The sequence below is a fragment of the Canis aureus genome, chromosome 38 (assembly GCF_053574225.1).
Source record: "Canis aureus isolate CA01 chromosome 38, VMU_Caureus_v.1.0, whole genome shotgun sequence".
NCBI classification, from domain to species: domain Eukaryota; kingdom Metazoa; phylum Chordata; class Mammalia; order Carnivora; family Canidae; genus Canis; species Canis aureus.
The window spans coordinates 3,806,893-3,829,757 of NC_135648.1; the positions used below are offsets into that span (position 1 = coordinate 3,806,893).

The 22,865-nt window shown below is 47.8% G+C and overlaps 1 protein-coding gene across 4 annotated transcripts in view; it reads left to right on the forward strand.

Moving 5' to 3' along the window:
- Positions 1 to 754: 754 nt before the first annotated feature.
- DDR2 (discoidin domain receptor tyrosine kinase 2) overlaps positions 755 to 22,865 on the forward strand; it is a 149,368-nt gene continuing 127,257 nt past the window's right edge. For 2 of the 4 annotated variants that reach the window (XM_077886840.1, XM_077886842.1), the window contains exon 1: positions 1,206 to 1,409. Coding sequence is in view for 1 of the 4 variants with exons in the window: in XM_077886842.1 (XP_077742968.1) it covers positions 1,404 to 1,409 (6 nt within the window). In the remaining 3 variants the exon portion in view is untranslated. Of the gene's footprint in view, positions 888 to 1,205; positions 1,410 to 22,865 lie in introns of those variants that run through there. The other 2 variants (XM_077886844.1, XM_077886841.1) reach the window with 2 other exon arrangements.

Sequence of the window (22,865 nt, forward strand, 5' to 3'; positions counted from 1 at the left end):
CGGAAGGCCTGTCTCTGAGTGAGCGTGAGGGCTCTTCGTGGCCGTCCCCGTGGAGGTGTCCTGGCCCCCATCCCTCCTGCTCCTCGCTCCCTGTGAGAATGCAGTTCCACTGCCTCTCTTCATGCTCCGCCGGGGGGCCATGCAGCCCCCGAGTGGCTGCCCGCACAGCAGAGACCAGGTGGTCACAGCTCCAGAGCCCCGAGGAAGCAAGTCCCTCCAGGTGGGTCAGGCCTTCAGAACCTCTCTGTTGCCGTCTACCTTCCTCCATGGATCTCCTGGCCTGGAGTCTCTGCTTGCCTTTCCTTCCCTGTGCTCTCGCACCATCAGGACCTCCAGGGCGGCCCAAGCCTGGCCTTGGTCAGAAATGATCCAGGCTGGGAAGGGTTAAGGACAGGAGCCCTGATGGATGCCGAAGATTATTAATTATCATTTAGGGAGCCGAGGAAGGGTTTCTCCCTGCCGCCTACACTCCCCTTTCACATGATCTCTGGCCATGGCCACGGATAGGAGGGGGAGAGAAGCGGAAAAGGAAGAAAAAAAAAAGGTTTTCAAAATAATTTAGAAGGTCTTTGTACAAGCTTGTGTTTTCAACCAGCAGCACGAATCCCAGGCAGCAATAGACCCTCGGAGGCAATAACCAACTGGGAATTGAGTGGAAAGAAAATAGGAATTCTAGACCCGAGAGCTGTCCAGTTTTTTTTTTTTTTTTTGGTGGGAGAGGGAGTAGGGGGAAGGGATTAAGTCCAATCTTTCTGGGGGAGGGCTCAGCTCTGGGCTTTCATGGATAAAACACTAAAGATCAACTCCATGTGTGTGACCCAACTGTCCTGGAAACTTCAGCTGGAAGGGAATCCAAACCTTCAGTTGTGCTTATAACTTCAGCTCAAGTAAGAAAAATGAGGTGGGGGGGGGGACAGGGTGGGGACCGAGGCTTCGGTGGCGGGGGAGGGCTTGGGGATGGATGCGGTGGGGACGAGGCGGAAGAGAGCTATGTCTTTAATTCTGTCCTATGGTTATACATATTTTTCTTCTATGAATGGGTTTTGCTGTAAATTATAGCTTTGCCCGTGGTCCCTTGGGTCAAAAGAAATAGTCTCTAAACAGAAAACAGCTCTGATTGGTGACTTTCCTTCTCCCCTCCCAACCCCCTTCCTAATTGAAACCAAATGTGCAATATATTGGATGCTGGGATCCCTGGCGCTCTCCCAGGAATCCTCAGAATGTGAGGTTTCTCTCAAAGCATCTTGCATCAGCCTGTGGATGTATGCCTACCGCCGGGCTCCTTCGCCGGCAAAGTGGAAAAAGAAGCGTTTCACAACAGATTCTTTTTTTGGGGGGGGTTGGAGGGGGACGCAGTGGATTATAAACTCTGTTTTCTTCTTCCCCAATCTGTGTACTCCTGGATGAACGTAAGTTACTGTTTTTGTTTCTCTTTCCTCTCCCCCACCCCCCCATTTTTCTAAAAAACGAAAGCTCTGAATTTGCTTCTGATGGCTCAGGAAAAGTTTTCAAAAGGAGGCAGAAGGGGGGTTTGGAGCCAGGCGAGGCCGGGGAGGGAACGGGGGCGCCGTAGACCCGAGAGATCCAAGCTCTCACGGTGTGCGGGGAGGGGTCCTGGATTTATCTTTACGGAGGGAAGAGAAAAGCAGCCGAAGCCAGAGCGCCCGGCCCGGAGCCACCAGCCGCATCCTCAGTGGCAGCTCCAGTGCAGGGCACGGCGGGGTGGCGTGTGGCAGGCAGGCCAGGCCCACGGCACCGCTGGTTCCTGCGCCTGGACAGGCCGAGCGCGGGAGCTGGTTTTGGGGTGCAGTAAGCGTGGTGCCCGAGGGTCCTGAGTCCGGGAGAGGACAACTGATTGCACTTTCGTTTTCTCAGCAGCGTCGCCGACTCCACTGGGAGCAGGGCAGCTTGCGGGCTGTCTGGCCGGGTGGCTGGGAGGGGGCCCGTGTGGAGCGGGGCTTCTCACCCCGCCTGGCTGGCCCGGGGGTGCCTTTCCCTTTGTTACCCCGCAGCTCGAGGCTGTTTGCAGTTGGGAGCCCTGCGTCCTGGCTGATGTTCAGGAGTCCCATCCAAGCGGCTGAAACTCTCGGGGTTGGGGTGCTCGCCCTGTCCGGGCCCGTGGAGGGTCAGCACCATCTTGCCCTCTGCTTTCTGCGTCCCTTCCCCCGAGTTAGAGCCCCGCGAGGAGCCTCAGAGGTGCACCCAGCCCGTTGATCCGCAGCTGCAGCAGGACTGACATGCCGGGGCCGCGCCGCGCACGCTGGTGGGCCTGGCCGTGGAATCGGGGCTTCCCTCGCCTTGAATGCAGCCCTCCGTCCCCCCCCCACCTCTACTTTCTTGTTCATTTCGTGGCCGAGACTATGGGGACACTTCAATGAACGAGTCCCCACAGGGACCCTCGTTACCGCCCATGGAGGATGCTAACGGTGGCTCATCAGCTCGTGGTATCTCTGGTCACACAGGGGACCCTTGAACAACAGGAGTTGGGGCACCGACCTCTTTGCAGTCGGAAGTTCATGTATAATTTCTGACTCCCCCAGAACTTACCTACCGATAGCCCACTGTGGACCAGAAGCCTTGCCCGCAACAGCTAGTCGGTTAGCGCGTGGACTGTGTGTCGTGTGTTCGCATATGTGTGTCTGTTACGTGCCGTATTCACGCAATAGAGTCGACTGGAGGAAAAATGTTACCGAGAAAATCATGAGGAAGAGGAAGAAGCATTAGCAGTACTGTACGTTTTTTTTTTTTATCAGAAAAAATCTGTATCAGCAGACCCACGCCGTTCAGACCCGTGTTTTTCGAGGGTCAGCTGTATTTGGTTGTGTGTGTGCATGTGTGTGTGTGTGTGTGTGTGTGTGGAAAGTAAAGGAGCTGACATCCGAGTGCTTACTATGCACCAGGCTCCACGCTCAGAGCTCAGTATGCAGCGTTGGACGGATCCTCAGCTCCGTAAGACGCGATTCCTATCTCATACGTGAGGATACCGAGTCTCCGCGAAGCGGAGCGGGCTGCTCAAGGAAATGCAGCTAAGAAGTCTGAAATTCACTCACGCCGGACTCTAAAACCTGTGCTCTTTTTTTTTTTTTTTTTTTTTAAACATCCTTTGCATTTTACTTTCTTACATTGAGGTATACCCATAACGGCCAGATATTTGTACTCCTTGCAAAGTGATCACCACGGTTCGTTCAGTCCCCATCCGTCTCCGCACATCGCCCCACAGAAGCGTTGCCTTGTGATGAGAGCTGAAATCTGTGCTTCGAGTCCCTGGGCGGTCATGCCCCCCTCACCCCTCCACACACGCCTGTGGTTACTTTCCGGGTCGAATTCCGCGTTTCCCTCCGTGGCCAGGAGGTGAAGGCATCAGGCTGGGCCGGGACGGATTCGGATTCTCTTGCGGGGTGTGCCCCTGTGCACGTGGCTGCGTATTTATCTGGTGCCAGACAGGGGCTGCAAGTGGGCACCCCTGCAGGCTTCCTTCTGCGCGTTCCCTAAATACTTCCCTTTGCCGTGCAAGGAGCCTGGGGTTTAGAGTCGGAAGCACCGAGTTCAGGTGCCGGCTCCACTTTTTACCTCCTGGCAGTGTTGCACCTTGGCCTCTGTATTTATTACCCGGGGACGACGGCAGGACTTCCCAGTGTTCTTGTTTGACGAGATATGGGACAGGAGCGTGTCCTGGAGGCTGGGAAGGGCTTAACCATACCCATTCCTGTAACGATGATCACTGCAAACCCAGGACCACAACGTGGGGCCGCCTGTGGCATGTACTTGTCTAAAACCCTGAAATGGGAGGCCGCAGCCCCAGCCTCCTTCGGATGGAAGCAGCCCCTCTCCGTGGGGGGAGCAGTTCCAGTCTTTCCATCTGAGGCTCCCCTCCGGTGGCCTGGCTTGGCCATCGCTCCTCGCCCCAGAGGTCACAGCGGGGACCGGAGGACACCATGCTGGCCTTGGGTCCCCTGCTTCGGTCTCCACCACCTCTGACCAGGGGGGTGTGTAGTCGTCCCTTGGTTTCTCCTTGAAGGAGATCGGCCTTTGAGGGGCTTCATGGCTGAGGGTGGATCCCTGACCCGAGGCTTTCTTGTCCTTGGCAGAGCGGCTCTGCACCCCATGTCCCCCGGGCTGTGCCTGTAGCCAGAAGGAATGCAGCTGCTCCCTGGGGTGGGGCTGGCGGCCCGGGCAGCGGGGAGGCCTCTGCCTCTGCTTCTGGTTAAGATCTGTTTGCTTTATAAACACGGAAGGTAAGGGCAGGGGGAGGGCCTTCTCAGGATCTCTTACTAAGAATCCTCACACTGCAAGTGCCCACAGTGTCTGTGCCTGTGGGATGATAGGAAATGCATGCCTGGTCTCTGCCCCCGGCCCTGGGCACAGGGCGCCTCACGCCCTCCTAGTTTTCCAAGCGCTGAGAGCACTGGGGGCATTTCTTTTGAGTCCTTCGGTCTCTGACCCATGTCCTGACCCAGGGCTCCTAAATCCCTCAGAATTTCCTGGGTGACAGGAGTGTCCTTTGTTCTAATGGGTGACTCTCGGTGGGCTCCTGGATGGGGGCCGGTCACCAGAAAGACAGCCCTGATCAGAAGCCTGATCAGCCCCAGAGGCTGGAGGGTGAGTCAATGATCCATCCTGCCTGCACGCGGAAGCTTCCATGAGAATCCCCGCAGAATGCAAGGGGGAGCTCGGCGAGCGCGTCTACCTGCTGGGGGGTGGTACGCCCCAACCCCAGGACAGAGGCTCCCGTTCTCGGGACGCTCCCAGGCCTCACCTGTGTATCTCTTCTTCCGGCTGTTCATCCGTCTCTCTTCTCGTATCTTTCTTTATATAATAAACTGGTAAAAGGAAGTAAGCGGTTCCTTGAGTTCCGTGGGCTGTTCTAGCAAATGATCAAATCCAAGGATGGGGTCGTGGGAACCTCTGATTCGTGGGCCGAGTCAGACAGAAGTTGGGGACCTGGTATTTGCCATTGATGCCTGCACTGGAGGGGGACGGTCTCGGGGGCCTGAGCCCTACCCTGTGGGGTCCACACCAGCTCCAGGAGGCCTGCGTCAAAATTTCTGGGTGCGGAAACCCACACAGCTGGTGGCAGAGGCATTGTGAGTGCGTGAGCGGAGGAAACGGAGTTTTTCCTGGACGATGTCTGAGCACAGGGTGGGAGCATCATCCAAGGGAGCCCCATCAGCCCCCCTCTCCTCTAGCGTCTCTGGTAGCGCACCGTCTTCTTCCTCCACAGTCCCTCCCTGGGCTTCAAGGCACATGAGCTACCTATGACACGTCAAGAATATAGTGCATAGTGCAGACCTTCCCACTCCGACTGCCTTTCTAACAGGCTACCAAATAAGAGCCCCCCCCACCCCGCTCTTGTTAACGCCACACGGTTCTAGGTTAGTGATCGTTCTCAGACTCGCTTCCTGAGCTCCTTTATGAGATCCCCTCTCAGGCACATCACCCACACCTCAAACACGCAACCCAAACACGTGTCTCACTGGCATCCAGAAGGCTCACCCCCGCCCCATCTAAAAACAGACTTCCTCGACGTGCCCAAGTCCTGTGCAGGCTCGCCCCAGCGGCGACCGTCGCGGTGCAGACACACTGGGCTCTTTATGCCCCTTGCCCTGTTGGAAGCCGTGCCCCGTGTGAATCGACTCTCTCCCAGCGATGACGACTCAGTCCAGAAATGTGCCCGACATCCCCAGGCATCCAAGAGCGTCTCTGAATTCAGCAGCCCGTCCGCAGTGAGGACTGCTCCCCAGGAAATTAGAAACCCCAGTGGGACTTAAGGACCTCCAGGCCAATGACGTCAGAGCATCTCCAGCTGGGGGTTGGGAACCAGTACTTTGAAGTGCCCGCAGAGTGGCTCTACCGTGAACCTCCCCTGCTGAATATCCACTTCGGTTGCCTCAGCCACTCCTTGACAGGCATGAAGGGCAGCCCGGACTGCACCCCCCTCTCCTGTTGTCCTACAAGCAATCTAACGCTTCGTGCCTCCCTCCTCCAGTTGCCTCGTGTGAGCTTCCCACAGACCTCCTCATGCTGTGTCCGACCTCGCTTTTCCCCTTAAGTGGAAATTGTCCAGGCCTCAGACTCTTCCCAGTGTGGAGTCAGATAGACCTGACTCCCAACCCGGGCCACGCTCACCCACGCTGGGCCCCTGGGCCACCTGCTCAAACCCCCTACGTCTCAGTGTCCCACTCTGTGATGTCAGGATTATAATTCCCATTTAATAGGCATTGCAAACGCCGCCCCCGAGCACTACACAGTTAATAGACGAGGTCGACGCGGATATCACCAGTTCAGCACTGCTGTGTGGTCCTCCCTGTTTTCCCGAGGCCCATTCTCAGCACTCACCTGCCCAAGTCGGCCTCTGCCAGCAACAGCACCCAAGGTGTGCTCGCAGAGCAGAGGACGTGGGTTCAAGTTCTGGCTTGGCCACTGTGTATTAGCCAAATGACCATAGACAAGATACCCAACCTCCTTGAATCTCCTTCGTCTTGTCTCACGGGTGTGATAGAAGAACAGGTGCCACTAGATATGCAGGGAGGCCCGTGCAAAGCCTCGCACATGGTGGGGTGAACGCTCAGTAAATGGCGCCTCTCTTACTTGTTCTGAGGCAACCATTGGTTCCTCACAGGCCACAGGCTCACTTTGCATGAACCTTGGGGACCAATGCCTTGGATTGATTCCTTTCATCTGAACACCTTGGTTAGGTCATGGATGAGATTTGCTGGAAATTAGCCTTTTTGGATTTGAAATGACAGCCGTTGTGTCATCTCCTCACCCCCACTCCCTGCTTCCCCCACTGCACCTTTACCCAACCTTTCCCCTAATACCCGGGACACACCTGTGCCCAATACCATCTTGTCATGGGGAACTGATCAAAGAGTGGGTTACATGGCTGGGGGTCTACATGACACCAGAAGAAAAAAAGAATTGGCAGTTTGGGGCAGGTAGGGAAGAGGGATATTATATATTAGCCATTGGGCAAGTCACTCCCATTACAATGAAAAGATTTAGAGGCTGTTACAAAGAGAAGATAATCCCATTACAATGAGAGGTTATGAGTCACAATGTCGACTGCTGTTAGCTGAATGCAAAATGCATTCAGGAAAGGGAGAGATGAGCTAACCAAAGAGAAATTCAAGTTTTGTGCTTCCGTAGGAATCTTCCAATAATAGACTGGTCCCACCATGGGTTCCAAACTGGAGGGACCACAGGAGGTGGGGGTCTGGGGGCACTGGCCTTGACTTGTTTGTGTTGACCTGTTTTCCCCTCCTTCTCATACCCAAGTCCCTGCCTCCCTTCCCCATCCCCACACTTCTCGGGAATTTCTAATCTGTTTCTCTCTGGTTGTTCTGGGTTCTCTCGGAAATTCCATTTTATTTTATTTGGTTTTCAATAAATGCGTCTATTCAACAAGTATTTATTCACTGCCTATTAGTGTAAGACACTCTGTTTAACATTTTTAAATAACCACAGCTTAATAAGGGAACTGAGATGTCCAGACGCCGGCCCAGGGACATTCACCAGAACACTCATCACCTAGTGGCTAAAGCAACGGTCTCCCTAAACTTTCTTTGTCTCTTTTCATTTCATATGCATGCATTTGGATTTGTTATGATTGGGCCCATATTATTCTGACATGACTTAGTTGAAAATAATTCTCTTCTTCTTTTGGTTTTCTCTCTGATTTTTGCTTTCTGTCCTTTCTGTTTTGCGTAGAACTATTTGATGCTTCCAAGTTTGTCTAATTCTCAAGCAATGGAGGCTCCCAGCACTTGGCAGGGTGTATACTTTTTAGCTGGAATCTCACCTTGGCCTTCCTCGCCTAAGAAAGGTCGAGTTTGACCCAGCCCAAGTGTCACTGAGTCCTGGAGGAGCAGTGAAAAGGTGAAGAAGTTCTAAACTGGGCTCATACTCACTTCGAAGGCCCTGGGTTCAGCTGGGCTTCTCCTGGACACCGGGAGGGTCTGCAGTGGATCACTCATTCACCTGTCTTGTGGATTGTGTTTTGTGCCTAGACAGACACCAAAGAGATGTTGGAGGGTCCCTTGGACCTACTGCTCAGAGGTTAAGAGTACCTGCACTGTGGTGTATGGGTTGGAGGGGAGGACATGATGGTTTCAGCACCATCATTTTCTAGATTTTTTTTTTAAAGATTTAATTTATTTATTCATGAGAGACACACACAGAGAGAGGCAGAGACACAGGCAGAGGGAGAAGCAGGCTCCATGCAGGGAGCCCGATGTGGGACTCGATCCCAGGTCTCCAGGATCACACCCTGGGCTGAAGGCAGGCTCTAAACCGCTGAGCCACGCGGGCTGCCCAATTTTCTAGATTTTTGAACTCAGAGAAGTCTTTTGACGTCCTTGGGCCTCAATGTCCTCATCTGTCTCCCTCCTGAGTTTTTATCCCCTCCTCCTTAGGTTCATATAAGATGATGTGTAAGAAGCTTTATACTGGAAAGCACCGTGCTTATGCCTACGAAGATGGTAGGTGGCCTGTCATTTTGGACACATTTCAGAGGTAGCTAATCCAGCAAAATTTTCCATATGCAAGATTGTCCTTAGGGTCTTCATGGCTTAGGCAGCCAAAAATGAATTGAGATGGGAAATGGATTAAAAAGAAGGACAAGGAGTATGTGAAAGAGGAATAATGTCTAGAACTTGAAAGTCAAGGAGTAGTAAAGGGGGGGTTGCTGTTTTTCTTTCTTTTTCTTTAAGATTTTATTTATTTATTCATGAGAAACACAGAGAGAGGCAGAGACACAGGCAGAGGGAGAAGCAGGCTCCCTGTAGGGGGCCCGATGTGGGACTCGATCCTAGGATGCCGGGATCACGCCCTGAACTGAAGGCAGATGCTTAACCACTGAGCCATCCAGGCATCCTATAGTGTTTTTCTAAATAAACTTATGAGTATATATAATTTTGATAAATATATGCCCTAATTACGAAGCAGTTCCTTTGCCATATATGCACGTGTGTAAATATATTTATTGTTTGTATCTTGATTATAGATTTTTATGTAGTTGTAGAAAAGGACAAATAATCTAGTTTTTTTTTTCATTTCTTCTTTAAAAATTTTGAACACTATAATTGAGAAAAATCCAACAATTAAAATCTTGGTGAATTCTTATGTCTTTTTTTAAAAAAAATTTAATTTATTTTGGTAGTCACAGAGAGAGAGAGAGGCAGAGACACAGGCAGAGGGAGAAGCAGGCTCCATGCACTGGGAGCCCGACGTAGGATTCGATCCCGGGTCTCCAGGATCGCACCCTAGGCCAAAGGCAGGCGCTAAACCGCTGCGCCACCCAAGGATCCTGAATTCTTATGTCTAAGAGAAGTAGTTTCTCACCAATTTTTACTCCAATGGCACTGATTTTTTAAAAGATCAATTTTTTTTTATCCATTATGAATTTTATGGCGTCTGGGAAGCTGTCATCGCTTTGTTTTTGCTGAATACATACATTTATGTCTTAGCAGATGTTTGTTGTGGGTTTGCTCTCTGCCAGGTGCTAGTCTAGGTGTTAGTGATCAAGAAGACTAACAAGATTTTAGATGTTTATGATCCTTCATTACATGATTACAAATCATGCTCCTTGGTATTTCCCTAAATGAGTTGAGAGCGTATGTCCGTCCACACAGAAACCTGCCTCAGATATTTGTGATGTTTATAGCAGGTTTATTTGCAATCGCCAAATGGATAAACTGAACGGACAAACTGTGGTCCATTCAGACCATGGAATATTACTTTGCAGTGAAAAGAAATTAGCCACCAAGCCGCGAAAAAAAAAAAAATAAGGAAGAGCATTCAATGCATGTGACTAAGTGACAGAAGCCAATGTGAAAAGGCTGCATTCTGTGTGGTTCCGACTCCATGACGTTCTGGAAAGGGCAAAACTATGGAGGCAGTAACAGGATGAGTGGTTTTTGGGGGTTAACGAGGAGGGAGAGATGAACATGAAGAGCGCAGAGGATTTTTAAGGCAGTGAAACTATTCTGTACGATACTAAATGGCAAATACATGTCATTATACTTTTGTGCAAACCCACAGAATGTGCAACACCAGGAATGAAGCCTGATGTCAACTATGGACTTTGGGTGATAATGACGTGTCAGCGTAAACTCACGGAGTGTTAGGAATGTACCACTGTTGGGGCGCCCGGGTGGCTTAATCGGTTGGGCATCCGACTCAGGTCTTGATCTCAGGGTCGTAAGTTCAGGCCCCACAATGTAACACGATGGTGCAGGATGTTGACGTAGGGAAGGCTGGATGCGTGTTTGGGGCGCAGGGAGTATATGAGAACGCTCTAGTGTCTGCTCAGCTTTGCTGTGAGCTGAAAACTGCTCTGCAGAATGAAGTCTCAAATCCCAAATTTCCAGTGTTTTGATTTCATTCTGGCTTCCTTTCTATTTGGAGGCAGACCTCGTATCATAGTTATAACGGTGAGCATTTCTATTTAAAAATTATTTTTACTTTTCAGATAACTGTTGCTATTGTACCCTAACGAATAATATATAATAATTAATAATAATAATAAATAAATAATAATGAATAATATCTTATTTATTAAAGGTAATGGAGGCAAAACTTTTGCTATAAGTGGTTAAAACGATTGGTAAAGACTGATTTAACAGCTTACTAGCAGATATTTGGGAAATCTCTTTGTCACATCATTCAAATTATAATAACTATCACCTGAAAGGAGAGTCATTTGTTTAATGTAACACACAAATACTCTCGCTTAAAATCATAGTGTGGTAGCAAGAGTGGGATAGTTCAGGTTAAAAGAATAAGCTTTTTTTTTTTTAATTTATTTTTTATTGGTGTTCAATTTACTAACATACAGAATAACCCCCAGTGCCGTCACCCTTTTTTTTAAAGTTTTTATTTAAATTCCACTTAACATACAGTGTAATATTAGTTTCAGGTGTACAATATAATGACTCAACACTCCCATACAACACCCGGTGCTCATCACAACAGTACACTCCTTCATCCCCCTCACCTGTTTCACCCATCCCCCCCCCACACCCGCCCCCTCTGGTGACCATCGGTGTGTTCTCTACAGTTAAGAGTCTGTTTCTTGGTTTTTATTTTCTCCCTCTTTCTCTTTTCCCCTTGGTTTTTATTTTCTTTCTCTTTCTCTTCCCCCCCTTTGGTTATTTGTTTTGTTTCTTAAATTCACATATGAGTGAAATCATGTGTATTTGTCTTTCTCTGAGTGACTTACTTCACTTAGCATTATGCTCCATCCACATCACTGCAAATGGTAAGCTTCATTCTTTTTTATAGCCAAGTAGTATTCCATTGTGTGTGTGTGTGACATCTTTTTTTATTCATTCATCAATCAATGAACAAATGAACACGTGGGCTGTTTTATAGTTTGGCTCTGGTAAGTAGTGTTGCTATAAATGTTCAGGGGCATGTATCCCTTTGAGTATTTTTGTATTATTGGGTAAATACCTAGTAGCACAATTGCACGTCTGTAGGGTAGCTCTTTTTTTAACTTACTGAGGGATCTCCATACTGTTTTCCAGAGTGGTTTCACCAATTTGCATTCCCACCAACAGTTCATGAGGGTTTCCTTTTCCCCATCCTTGTCAACATTGTTTCTTGTGTTGTTGACCTTAGCCATTCTGACAGGCATGAGGTGATACCTCATTGTGGTTTTGTTTTGCATTTCCCTGATGATGAGTGATGTTGAGCATCTTTTCATGTGTCTATTGGCCATCTGGATGTCTTCTTTGGAAAAATGTCTATTTATGTCTTCTGTCCATTTTTAAATTGGATTATTCATCTTGGGGGTGTTTAGTTTTTAATTTTAACTTTGCCACATTAGCAATTGGACTTTATGCAAGTATTTTTTAGACCTGTCTGCATTTCAATATTCTCATCTGGGCAATATGAAATTTCTCTATCTTCTTGTTCAAGTATGCTAATCACTGTCCATACCAGCACCCATTCTCCCATTTTCACTTTTATAGCTAGGTCTTCGATCACTGCAGTCTCAACTGTAGTTCTTACCATGTGCTCTGAATATCCTCTTCTGTCCTCTCATGTTAGCTAAATGCCACCCTCCTCTAAAGGTCAGCTTGAGTTTCAGATCCTCTGGCCAATTCAGACCTTCCTTTTGGAATCCCTGGTTCTTTGGGTCACAATCATGTAGTTTAGCAAGGAAAATGTCTTAGGTAATTTTTATAAGTCACCTTGTGGCATAATCCATAAGTATTTGCTGAGCTATCAATATATATTCTATTAAGGTCTCATGATTTGCCTCACATAGCGTTATTTGTTGCTGGGAAAATTCTTAGAGGGCTGTAACTGAAGCCTCATATACTATAGTCTTTGAGGATGTAAAGGAGCTCAATAGACTTCTATTACTTGGTTATTCTGTAAGATCAGGATGTCCAGAGAGCCAGGTTTTGGAGAAATGGTGTAAGCACTGGGCTCACTATCAGACATACTGGACTCAGTTCCTGCTTCTCTTGCACGGTGGAAATTGAAGAAAGGAACTAATGAATGTCTCTGTGAGTACAAATGAGAAGGAATAAAGTCACATGTGAACACTTGGTACACTGAGTATACAATGTACACAGGGCTAATTTTTTAAAAAGCAGTGAGTAGAGAATGGTTATTCCCAGAGACCAATGACTAGTCGATTCAGGTTTCAGGATACAGCCCCAGATTTGGCTTCTCCTGGTTTGACGATGGGCAGAGCTGGTGTCTTTCTTCGGATCATGCTTTTTCTCTCATGCGTTTGCTCAGACCTCTGGGGATAGAAGTGCTTACCTTTCACCTTCCCTTCGCACACTAGTACTCACTCTTCTTTGAAGCAGCTTTCATTTAAAACAATTATTAAAAAATTCTCATTTGAACATTCAGTGTCACATAAGAAGCAAATTAACTGCTGCTTTAGATCATACTTAGAGGTGAAAAAAATTTTAAACCTTTTAAAAGCTATTCATTACCACGGGGATGTCAAGCTAGGATGTAAATTCTAGACTTATGTGGATCCCTCAAAGGAGTATGAAAAGTTATTTTCTAACTCTTTTCCTGTGCTTTTGGTGGTAAACTTTGTTTTTGCAGGATAGAAGGCCAAGGATCGATGGCCTTCCTATTATCTCTTCACAACTTTCTGATGTTTACTTGCCTCCCTCATTTTCATGACTTCAGGTGCTAACTTTGGCCCCTTTACAAAGGCCCACAGGCACCCCACTTCTTCCAGAAAAAAGAGGGGCTCTGCTGTGCTGTATGCTTAGCTCGAAGAAATTCTAGCTCTAGGATACCAGGTCTCCTGGCTTTCATTTTCTAATTGATCATGTAGTTGCCAGCATTTATGATGGGTCTTCAATCAAAGACACTCAGAGTGTCTAAAGTTATCCTGTGAAACTTCAAATGACTTTGTACTTCCTGATGATCCTACTACCAGGAGCTTTGCGCCCTGGGCAGAGCAATCTAGGAGATGGAAGGAGCACCAAAATAGGCCGAAGTTCTCATTTTCAGCCCAAACTTCTCAAGTAGTATGAATCTTGAAAGGACTTTCAGTGTTTAAGATCTAAGTCCTCACTTGAGTTGAGCAGGGCAAGGAAAAGTCTGGCGAAGTTCTTAGGTAAATAGGAAAAAAAAAAGAGTTTGACGCTTTACAAATGGCTCCACATTTGTTATCTGCAGACTCCGTGTAACACACGAGTCCTGGTTTTGAGGGAGATGGTGCATGTGGAAAGTCTAGATACACTTACGATGTTGCTTTGTGCAAAGGTGATTAAGGCACGAGCTGGGGTACCTCCAATTTCTTTTGGAAATAAACTGATATTAGGTTTTCCAAAGAAGTATTGAAAAAGTCATAATGAAAAGGAATAGAAACTGTATTGAATACTGTTATACTTAATGCTATATTTTAGTGTGTGTGTGTGCGTGTGTGTGTTTTATAACAAAGTACTTTGTGGGGTGGGAGTGGGGAAGGTGCTCTAATACTTCAGTGCTCAGAGCCTCTAAAGGTTCTTCATCCAGCCCTTTATAGGAGTATCAGCCATAATTGTCATCGCTGATTTGTTCCCAAATTTACTCAGCCCCAGTTCCGTAGGGCCGTTGGAGAAACACTGTGATGCTATTCAAAAATACACCCAAATCTATCCCTGTGATGAGGTTATTGTAGTTTCTACTGAGTGATCCAGCAATCAGCATTAGGGAAGAACATCCATCCCACTGATCATGGGGGGTTCCAACACTTCCTTCTGAATAAATGAGGGTTAGATGAGAATGTTGACGAAGCATGGTGACGTCTAGACCCACGTCCTTTCCTTTGATCAGAACTCAGCAATTCCCAGCACCACCACTAACCACAACTCTTAGGGCCAGGCAAGTGGCTTCAAGGGCGAGGTGAGTGGTGTTCCAAGGAGAGTCTCTTGACCACCTCACCTCCACCCCCCTGCCCCCCACCAGACTAGTAGCTTTGCTGATACCAATGTAGGGGGCTTTGGGAAGTTAACAAAATGGTACAGAAGGCTGTATGGAACAGACATCCTGCAGGGGTGGCTTTGGGTGTGGGGTTCTGAAGGAGCAGATTCTCTGCTGCTTACTCTTGGTGAAAAGGCCGGGAGCAGGCTTTTCACAGGAGGCAGGTGCTCATGGGATAAACTTAGCTCTCCAAACATCTTCTCTTGGGATTATCCAGTTTGATGTTACTCAAATCTGAACAATATATAATAGACATATTTTATAGGATTTTTTTTCAGTTCCTCAGGACAATTGATTATTTAGATGTCATTAAAATATGAATACACATGACAATAGGTTTACACTTCTTGTGCTTATAGTTCTCCTGCAACTATAAAGCCAAACCAAATTTATAAATGAAATCAAATATAACTATGAACTCAATAAAATAAATTGAAAACATTATTTTACTGGTCAAATGATGTGGTTAGTTGAAACGAACTATTAGTGTGGAGGGTAAAGATAGAGTGGAACCATGTGGCCTCAGGGCTTGGTCTATGTTTCATTTGGGTCTGAAACAAGTGTAATTTAAATGTAATTAATATGCATGCAGAAAATGCCCATCAGGATAAGTATGCTAAATTGTTAATGATAGTCTCAGGGGTTTATGAGTTCAGGAAAATAAAATCTCATACTTAACCAAACACTAAAAGTAGGAAATGGTCAAATGTCAGTATTTATTTATTTATTTGAGAGAGCACACACACGAGCAGGGGAGGAACAGAGAGAGAGTGGCAAGCAGACTCCGCACTGCGTGTGGAGCCCGACATGGGACTGGATCTCGTGACCCTGAGATCGTGAGTCGAAACCAAGAAAACTGAAACCAAGAGTCGGTGGCTCAAACTGACGGAGCCACCCAGGCGCCCCCAGATGTCAGTTTTAATGAGGTATCATTTGATAATTTGTTTAATTGTCTGTTCACTGGAGGATAAGATTAGCATGGTGGTGACATTAAAATTAAGAGAATGAGGGACAGGACCATTCTGCTTTGTGTATTTATGCCTTGGGCTTCTGCGTACAAACCAGGAGGTGTTGGTATGTGAGAAGTCAGAGTCCACATCACACTTCTGCTCACAGCATGAACGTGGCACTGACGTCTATGGTGAGCAGATTGAACTGCCCGGTGCCATTCGGTGACTCAGTGCCCCCTCCCACCCCCCGCGTGTCCTCTGTTTGTAGATTGGTTCTTGACTTGATCTGGCTCTCATTTGGCATTTGTAGAGCGGTGAACACAAATGAAAAGGCAGGCACTGAAATTACACAGCAGAACTTGGTTCCCACTCCCATTAAGAGTTTCAAATGATAGAATCATAGATACAAAATTTTTAAAATGCTGGAAATTTTGTAGGTGGCAACTTACACTTGGGGACACTGCCTTTTTTTTTTTTTAATAAATTTATTTTTTATTGGTGTTCAATTTGCCAACATATAGAATAACACCCAGTGCTCATCCATCAAGTGCCCCCCTCAGTGCTTGTCACCCAGTCACCCCCACCCCCCGCCCACCTCCCCTTCCACCACCCCTAGTTCATTTCCCAGAGTTAGGAGTCTCTCATGTTTGGGGACACTGCTTTTAAACTAAATTCAGACTCCAGTTTTTCTCAGCAAAGACATTCTGATCTCCCCGGGTCTCTTTCAAATGTTTTAGTAATTACAGTAACAATCATGATGAATTCAGGGTGATGTGTTTAGTGTGTACCAAGATTTAGGCAAAGCCCTTTCTCTGCATAACCTTGTGGAAGCCTCGTGGTAGTTGTGTGGGGTGGGTGTCTTTCTGTTTTCCTATTTTATCTAGGAGGACACGTGGCGCGAATCACACGGCGATTTGCACGCAGGTCTCCCTTAACCCCACACCTAACCCTTCCCCACCACTTAGTCACTCTCCGCTCGCCTCCGTTACACATGGTGAACTTCCCTTTCGCTGGAAGCCGGCATCACATTTTATAAGGATCTCCTTAGCAGCCCGTCTTTTCCGCTGGCCAGTGGGGCTCTCCCCTTGAGTGTGCATCAGAATCACGTGGAGGGATTTTTACAAATGCAGATCCCAGGCTCCACCAGTGAATAAGAACTTTTTTTTCTTTTTTTTTTTTTTAAAGATTTTATTTATTTATTCATGAGAGACACAGAGAGAAGGAGAGGCAGAGAGACACAGGCAGAGGGAGAAGCAGGCTCCTCGCAGGGAGCCCGATGTGGGACTCGATCCCAGGTCTCCAGGATCAGGCCCTGGGCTGAAGGCGGCGCTAAACCGCTGAGCCACCCGGGCTGCCCGAATAAGAACTTTTCTGTGCAGCATCCGGGGAACCTGCATTTTCCTTTGAAACAACCTCCCCCAGGGGATTTTGTTGCAGGTGTTCTTCTGATGCACTTTGAGTAAAAGAGGGTCTGACCGTGGGTGCCTCATGGTTGTCTCTTAACCACCTCTGCATCCCAAGGCCTTGCTCGCCAAGTGTTTGTTGAATAAATCAGGGAATGAATGAAGAAACAATTTTCAATAGAGAATGTTCTTCTTGAGAAGAACACTCTTTTGGCCAGACCTTTGGAAAATGTGGAGCTCCTGTTTAAATATCACGGGATATGGTCAAGCTAGACTCTCCCCTGTGAGAAGGTGGTGGAAAGCACAGCTCTGTCTTCCAGAAAAAGAACAAAAACTCACTGGGTCCTTCAGGATGGGATTGAATCTGTCTTCCTTTTAATAAAAGAGGAAGCTCAAGATCAACTGAGCTAGAAACATTTTAATGCCTTGAGGCCCAGGAAAGGGTTAGTTTCCCCCAGTGTTTTATAGACGTGACGTTTTCTGCTTAACTTGTAGTTCTGAGGTCAGCGTGGATTAATTCCTTTATTCAGCAAGAGTGTTTTTGAATGCTTACTAAGTGCCTTGAATGTATTAAGGCCTGATCTTTTTTTTCTTCCTGAGTCTAATACCCATCAGAAAACTCAGGAAACACTGAAGCCATGCGAGTGTGTGCGGGGCTGGGTGCTCAGCGTCTGGAAGCACAAGAGCCCACGGAGGCGCTGGTACAGCAGGGCCCTGGAGCCCAAAGTGGCACGAGACTGGATTGAATCGGACAGGCAGGAAGCAGAGGGCAGGAGGCGTGGCGCCTTGGCAGCCACAGTGCTTGTGGCCGGCTGGTTCAGCTAGCAGAGGGGCCGGGCGCCTGCAGGGGTAGAAATGTGCACCGGGGAGCATGGAGAAACAGCATTGCACAGGCGTGTTTTCATACATGAAGGGGAGCTTTGGGTGTTGTGGGGTTTGGAACATTCCTTTTTGTCTTGGAGCAGATCATGTGTTGTTTTAAGATTAATGTGACTGTAGCCTGTAAGGTACACGGCTGGGGAGAAGGGGTTGAGTCAGAAGACCCATTAGAAGGCTGCTCTCGATCATCCAGATGTGGTTGGCTTTGGACCACGGTGGCAGAGTGAGCGAGGAAAAAAGCCCGAGTGGCTGTGGAAGGAACTGGAAAGGACACAAGGAGAGCTAATTGCTGGTAACGGTGCGGAAGCCCAGTGAAGCCTGCATGCTGGTGATGGGTGGGGTGAGCACCATTTCCCCACAAGAGCTCTTCGTTGGAGACCAGTGTCTGATGCTTCTGACCAGGACCCCAAGTCAGAATTTCTCAAGTAGATGTTTCACCCTTTGCTGTGGGCACAGCGGATGGCTCAGAAGACACTAGGACTGTTTGTTGTTCCTCCATCCTTCTCTGCCTCCTGTCGCTTCCCCGCCTGGTTCCCAGGCTTCTTGACACTTATGCTTGGGACCTACCAGAGAACTCTTGCTAATTAGACAGGGATGGTGTCTCCCAAAGTACAATCCTTGGAAACCTGTGGGTTTTTAAATAGATAACAGCAGGGGCAGGGCAAGGGCCAGAGTTCTACGGTCAAATAAGTTGGGGAAATATTCTTAGAGAATGACCCAGGTTTCTTTCCTGTAGGACTTGCCAAGATCTTTTAATATGGTAATAAGCATCTTGGCCGTCCAAGAGAGGGGTAGCTTATAGCACTCCACAAACCTTTTTCTTTTTAAAAGCATTCTTATTTTTTTTTAAAGATCTTACATATTTATTCGTGAGAGACACACAGAGAGAGGCAGAGGGAGAAGCAGGCTCCCTCTGGGGAACCCAATGTAGGACTCGATCCCAGGACCCCAGGATCATGCCCTGAGCCGAAGGCAGACGCTCAACCACTTAGCCACCCAAGTGCCCCTCCACAAATTTTTTGGACCATGGAGTTCCTTTTTAAAGAAGTATCTTTAGAGGAGAGGGCTTCATTGCATACATTTGGAAAAATTAGAGACTAAAGAGTTTGTCTTGGGAATAAGTCTCTGGCAGGGCGCCTGCGTGGCTCAGATGGTTAAGCATCGGACTCTTGACTTCGGCTCAGGCCATGATCTCAAGGCCCTGGGATCGGGCTCTGCGGTCAGCAGGGAGTCGGCCTCAGAGTCTCTCTCTCCCGCTGCCCTCCCCACCACTCGCATTCTCTCTCTCCCTCAAATAAATACATAAATCGTTAAGAAGTCTCTTGCATTAAAGGTTGGTAGTGAAATGGAAAGAAACGGGAGACTGGAATCTTGGTCTGGGCTCTACTACCAACAGCTCCTCTGGTCACCGAACCTCCCGGGGTCTGTTTCCATGGAGGCTGCACTAATGTGAGACAAACTGCCAAGCTCCTTCAGCTCTAGAGGCCTACGGTCACGTGCACGTTCAGAAGAACATTGTCGCTGATTTTTCTACCCTGTAATGACACCGGTGGCAGAGACGGTGCTGGGGAAAAGTCGGTGCAGAGGGTCCGTGGCAAGATGAGTAAGATGCAGTTTGAACCCTGAGCTGACTATGTGGTGGGGCACAGTGACAGTGCTGGACTCACGTAGCGGAGATAAAACAAGTTTCCAGTTGGTTCTCAGGCTTCTCTGAGTCCGGCCGTGTCCTGTGGTGCACGTGCAAGGCTACGTCGCCAAGGCAGTGCTAATTCCCAGGGGTCACGTAACCATCTAGTTACGGCTTGGCAGCTGTGAGGCCTCAGATACATCAGCCGCCTGGGCCTGAGTTTTCTTCATCTGTGAAATAAGGGATTTGGGGGAGATCGGGGGCTCCTGATGTTCTGGGAGGGGGAACTATTTTTGAGTTGTTCTGGGTCTCACCTGGGGAGGTTGGTCTTCTGCCCCCACTCAAGGCAGATGGGCCCCACGGGTTGTCTTCCTTGTTCTTCTCTTCCTTATTCCCACATCATTTCATCTGCCTCAGCCCTCATTTACTCCTTCATTCATTTGATGGTCAAACATTTATCTCTAACACCCAATTCTCTGGAACGCCAGACCCAAATTTCTGCCTCTCTGCCTGGTGTGTTTATCTGTTTCCATCTTAAGGAAGCCAGTTCTTTTTCTTTAGGGCGGGGACGAGTGGAGGGAGGGAGGGAGAGAATCCCAAGTAGACCCCGTGCGCAGCGCAGAGCCCAATGTGGGGCTCGATCTCACAATCTTGAGATTATGACCTGAGCCAAAATCAGGGGTTAATGCTTAACTGACTGAACCACCCCCCTTCAGGCAACCAATTCTTTATGTTCAAAACCAAACGCACCATCTCCCCTTACATACCAGTTCCTCTTCCGGTTTGCCCCGGTTTTATGAATAGTGACATGCTGCTGGTCACGTGCAGGTTGGAAACTCAGGCTTCTCTGATCCCTCCCTTCTTCCCTGCTGTAGCCAGCCACTGGCCAACCCTCAATTCTCTCCACATTATTATCTCTTTCTCTTCCTTCCTGAGGCCATGATTCTAGGCCAGGATCTGGTCGGTCCCTCTGCCCCTTGTCTCCCCTCTAGAGCATCCCTCATGCCAGATTAAGCCTGTAGCCTCCTGAACCTGCCATCTTTCTCTTCCGAGGCTGGCAAAATCCTATTTATATTTCAAGAGGGAGCTAAATGGTGCCTCACTCCTTCAGGCCTTCCCTGAACACCCCACTGGCTGCATGTCTCCTTCTTTTAGCACCTTATTCTTGTCTATCTTATTTCCCCACTAACCCAAATACGTATATGGTTATAGCTTATATCATGTGATAGGCCTTATACCTTCTTTGAGGCCAAGGGACAAGTTTCCTTCACATGTAGCACCTGACACCCCCTGGGAGCTAGAAATGTCATTGGATAAATTACCATGACATTATTTACTCATTATTCAAAATAATCATCTATAAATTGTAACAACCTATTCATCTCAATAACTGATATAATCAAATACTAATTAAATAAGACAATAAAATTTGTAATTCCCAAACTAATTAAATCTTGGCTTTGGTGTCCCGCCACTCTTAACTTCTGTGTCTAGTGCGGGGATGATTTTCTGAAGAATCTTGATTTTGATTTTGGTTACAGTATTGGGTTCAGACAATCATTAAATTACAGTTAACGAGGACTTGTCTGCCTTGCGAGACCATCCCTGTGAAGCCGCTGGCCTTGCCCCTTCGCCACAGGAACCTTAGTTTCCTCATCTGTAAATCGAGGTCGTAACACATCCGTCCTGTAATTATTGCAGACGCTGGTTCTACTCCCGAGAATTGTTCAGGAGTAAGTCCCTCATTTCTCATCCTCACCTGAGGGGCTCCTCCAAACCTGGTGGATTTCCTCTAGGTTCTGTGGATCTAAAAGTGCCAACCACACTGTCCCAGGTGATTTCAGAGGCAGACGGGACAGTCGAGACAGGATGGCAGGGAGTGTTGGTGCCCGTTTTCCTTGCCAGGGAGGAGGAAAGCAGACCCACGTCTCTCATTTTGAATCAGACAAAGACAAACATCTCACGAAATCCTTTTTGTTTGAAAAAAAAATCTCTACCATCCTGTCTTGCCCCAGTCTCTTAGATCTCCAGGCTTCCTAAAAGGCTGCACCCCTGGGTTTTCAGTGAAGAGCCAGCTCAGTCCAGGACCTAGGATCAGTCTCCTGTCTTATTTCTGTTCATAGAAATAGAAGGAGGTTACCAATGGTCAAGCATTGAACACCTACCTACTATGTGGTAGGCACACTCTATAGATAATTAAAATTACTTTTTTTTTTTTTTAGAAAAGATTTAATTTCTTTGAAAGAGAGAGAAAGAGCATATGAGTAAGCAGGGAGAGGGGAAGAGGGAGAGAGAATCTCAAGCAGACTAGACCCTAAGCAAGGAGCCGATGTGGGGGCGGTGGGGGGGACATGACTCGACGTCATGACGCTGACATCATGACCTGAGCCAAAATCAAGTGTCGGATGCTTAACCGAGCCCCCCGGGCCCCCCTGGATAATTAGAAGTGCTCTTAATAACTTCACGAGGTAGGTGTCATTGCTTCCATTTTACAAGTGAGTGGGAGCTACGATTGTATGGCTGGTAAATCTCAGAGAGAGGAAGTGAACCCTCATGGTCTGCATCAGTTCTAGCATTTGGAGCGTGCGACGTAACTGGACCAAAGTATCCCCGTGAGGGGCGGGTTTCCTGCGGGTGAGGGGTGTTGTGTTTCTGTGTCAGGGAAGTTGTGACCTAACAGGGTTAATCTCCGTTAACTTAGCACCACAGGGAAATAGTTTTCAGAAATACTGTCCGGGGACACTTGGACTACGATCCGGCCTTCTTGCCTCACAGTTATGTGACACTGATGGTAGCAGGTGTGTTTCCAGACAGGTTGATGTTTGTAAACATTCCTGTAAAAATAGGCACAGGGATTGTCAACACGAGTCTTTCTGGCACAGTGAGGTAAGCCCCAAGTATAATACTGGGTGACCCCAGTAATATGGCAAAAAAATGGGATATTTTCTCAAATTTTGAAGACTTCAGCTGCATGGCTTCTTAGGAAACTAGAAGCTGCAAGAAAGCTGTGCTAATACGTGTGACACCTGGTTTTTGCTCCATGTGGCCACTTCATTCCCATTAAGTCCTGTGTCCTTCACTGAAGAAAGTGGCAAGTCACCGTGGCTGTCCAGCAACCCGCCTGCGTACCGTGGCGCGGTACCAAGCTACGTGTTGTTAGATCCATTTAGTGGAGTACAAGAGGCCTGCAGAGATGACATAGTGACAAACACTAAAACGCAACGCCCCCCAACACGCGTAATGGAAAACTAGGTGAAATATAGAGTGTGCTCATAGTTGACTGTTGAAGATTAATTTAAAAAACCTCTACATCCCTATATTTACATGTATGTGTAGATACTTCTAGAAGACCGCTCAGGTCACTGATCACTGGTGGCATTGACGAAAGGTGATGACAGTCTGAGGGAGAAGCGGGACCTACTTTGATTGCACAGAACGGTGGGTCCAGGGCCGCCTGGGCGCCCGGGGAGCTCAGGAGACCCTCTCAGGGGATCTACAAGAATAAGAGTATTTTCACGATAATCCTAAAATGCTTTGCTTTTTTTTCCCCACTCTCATTTT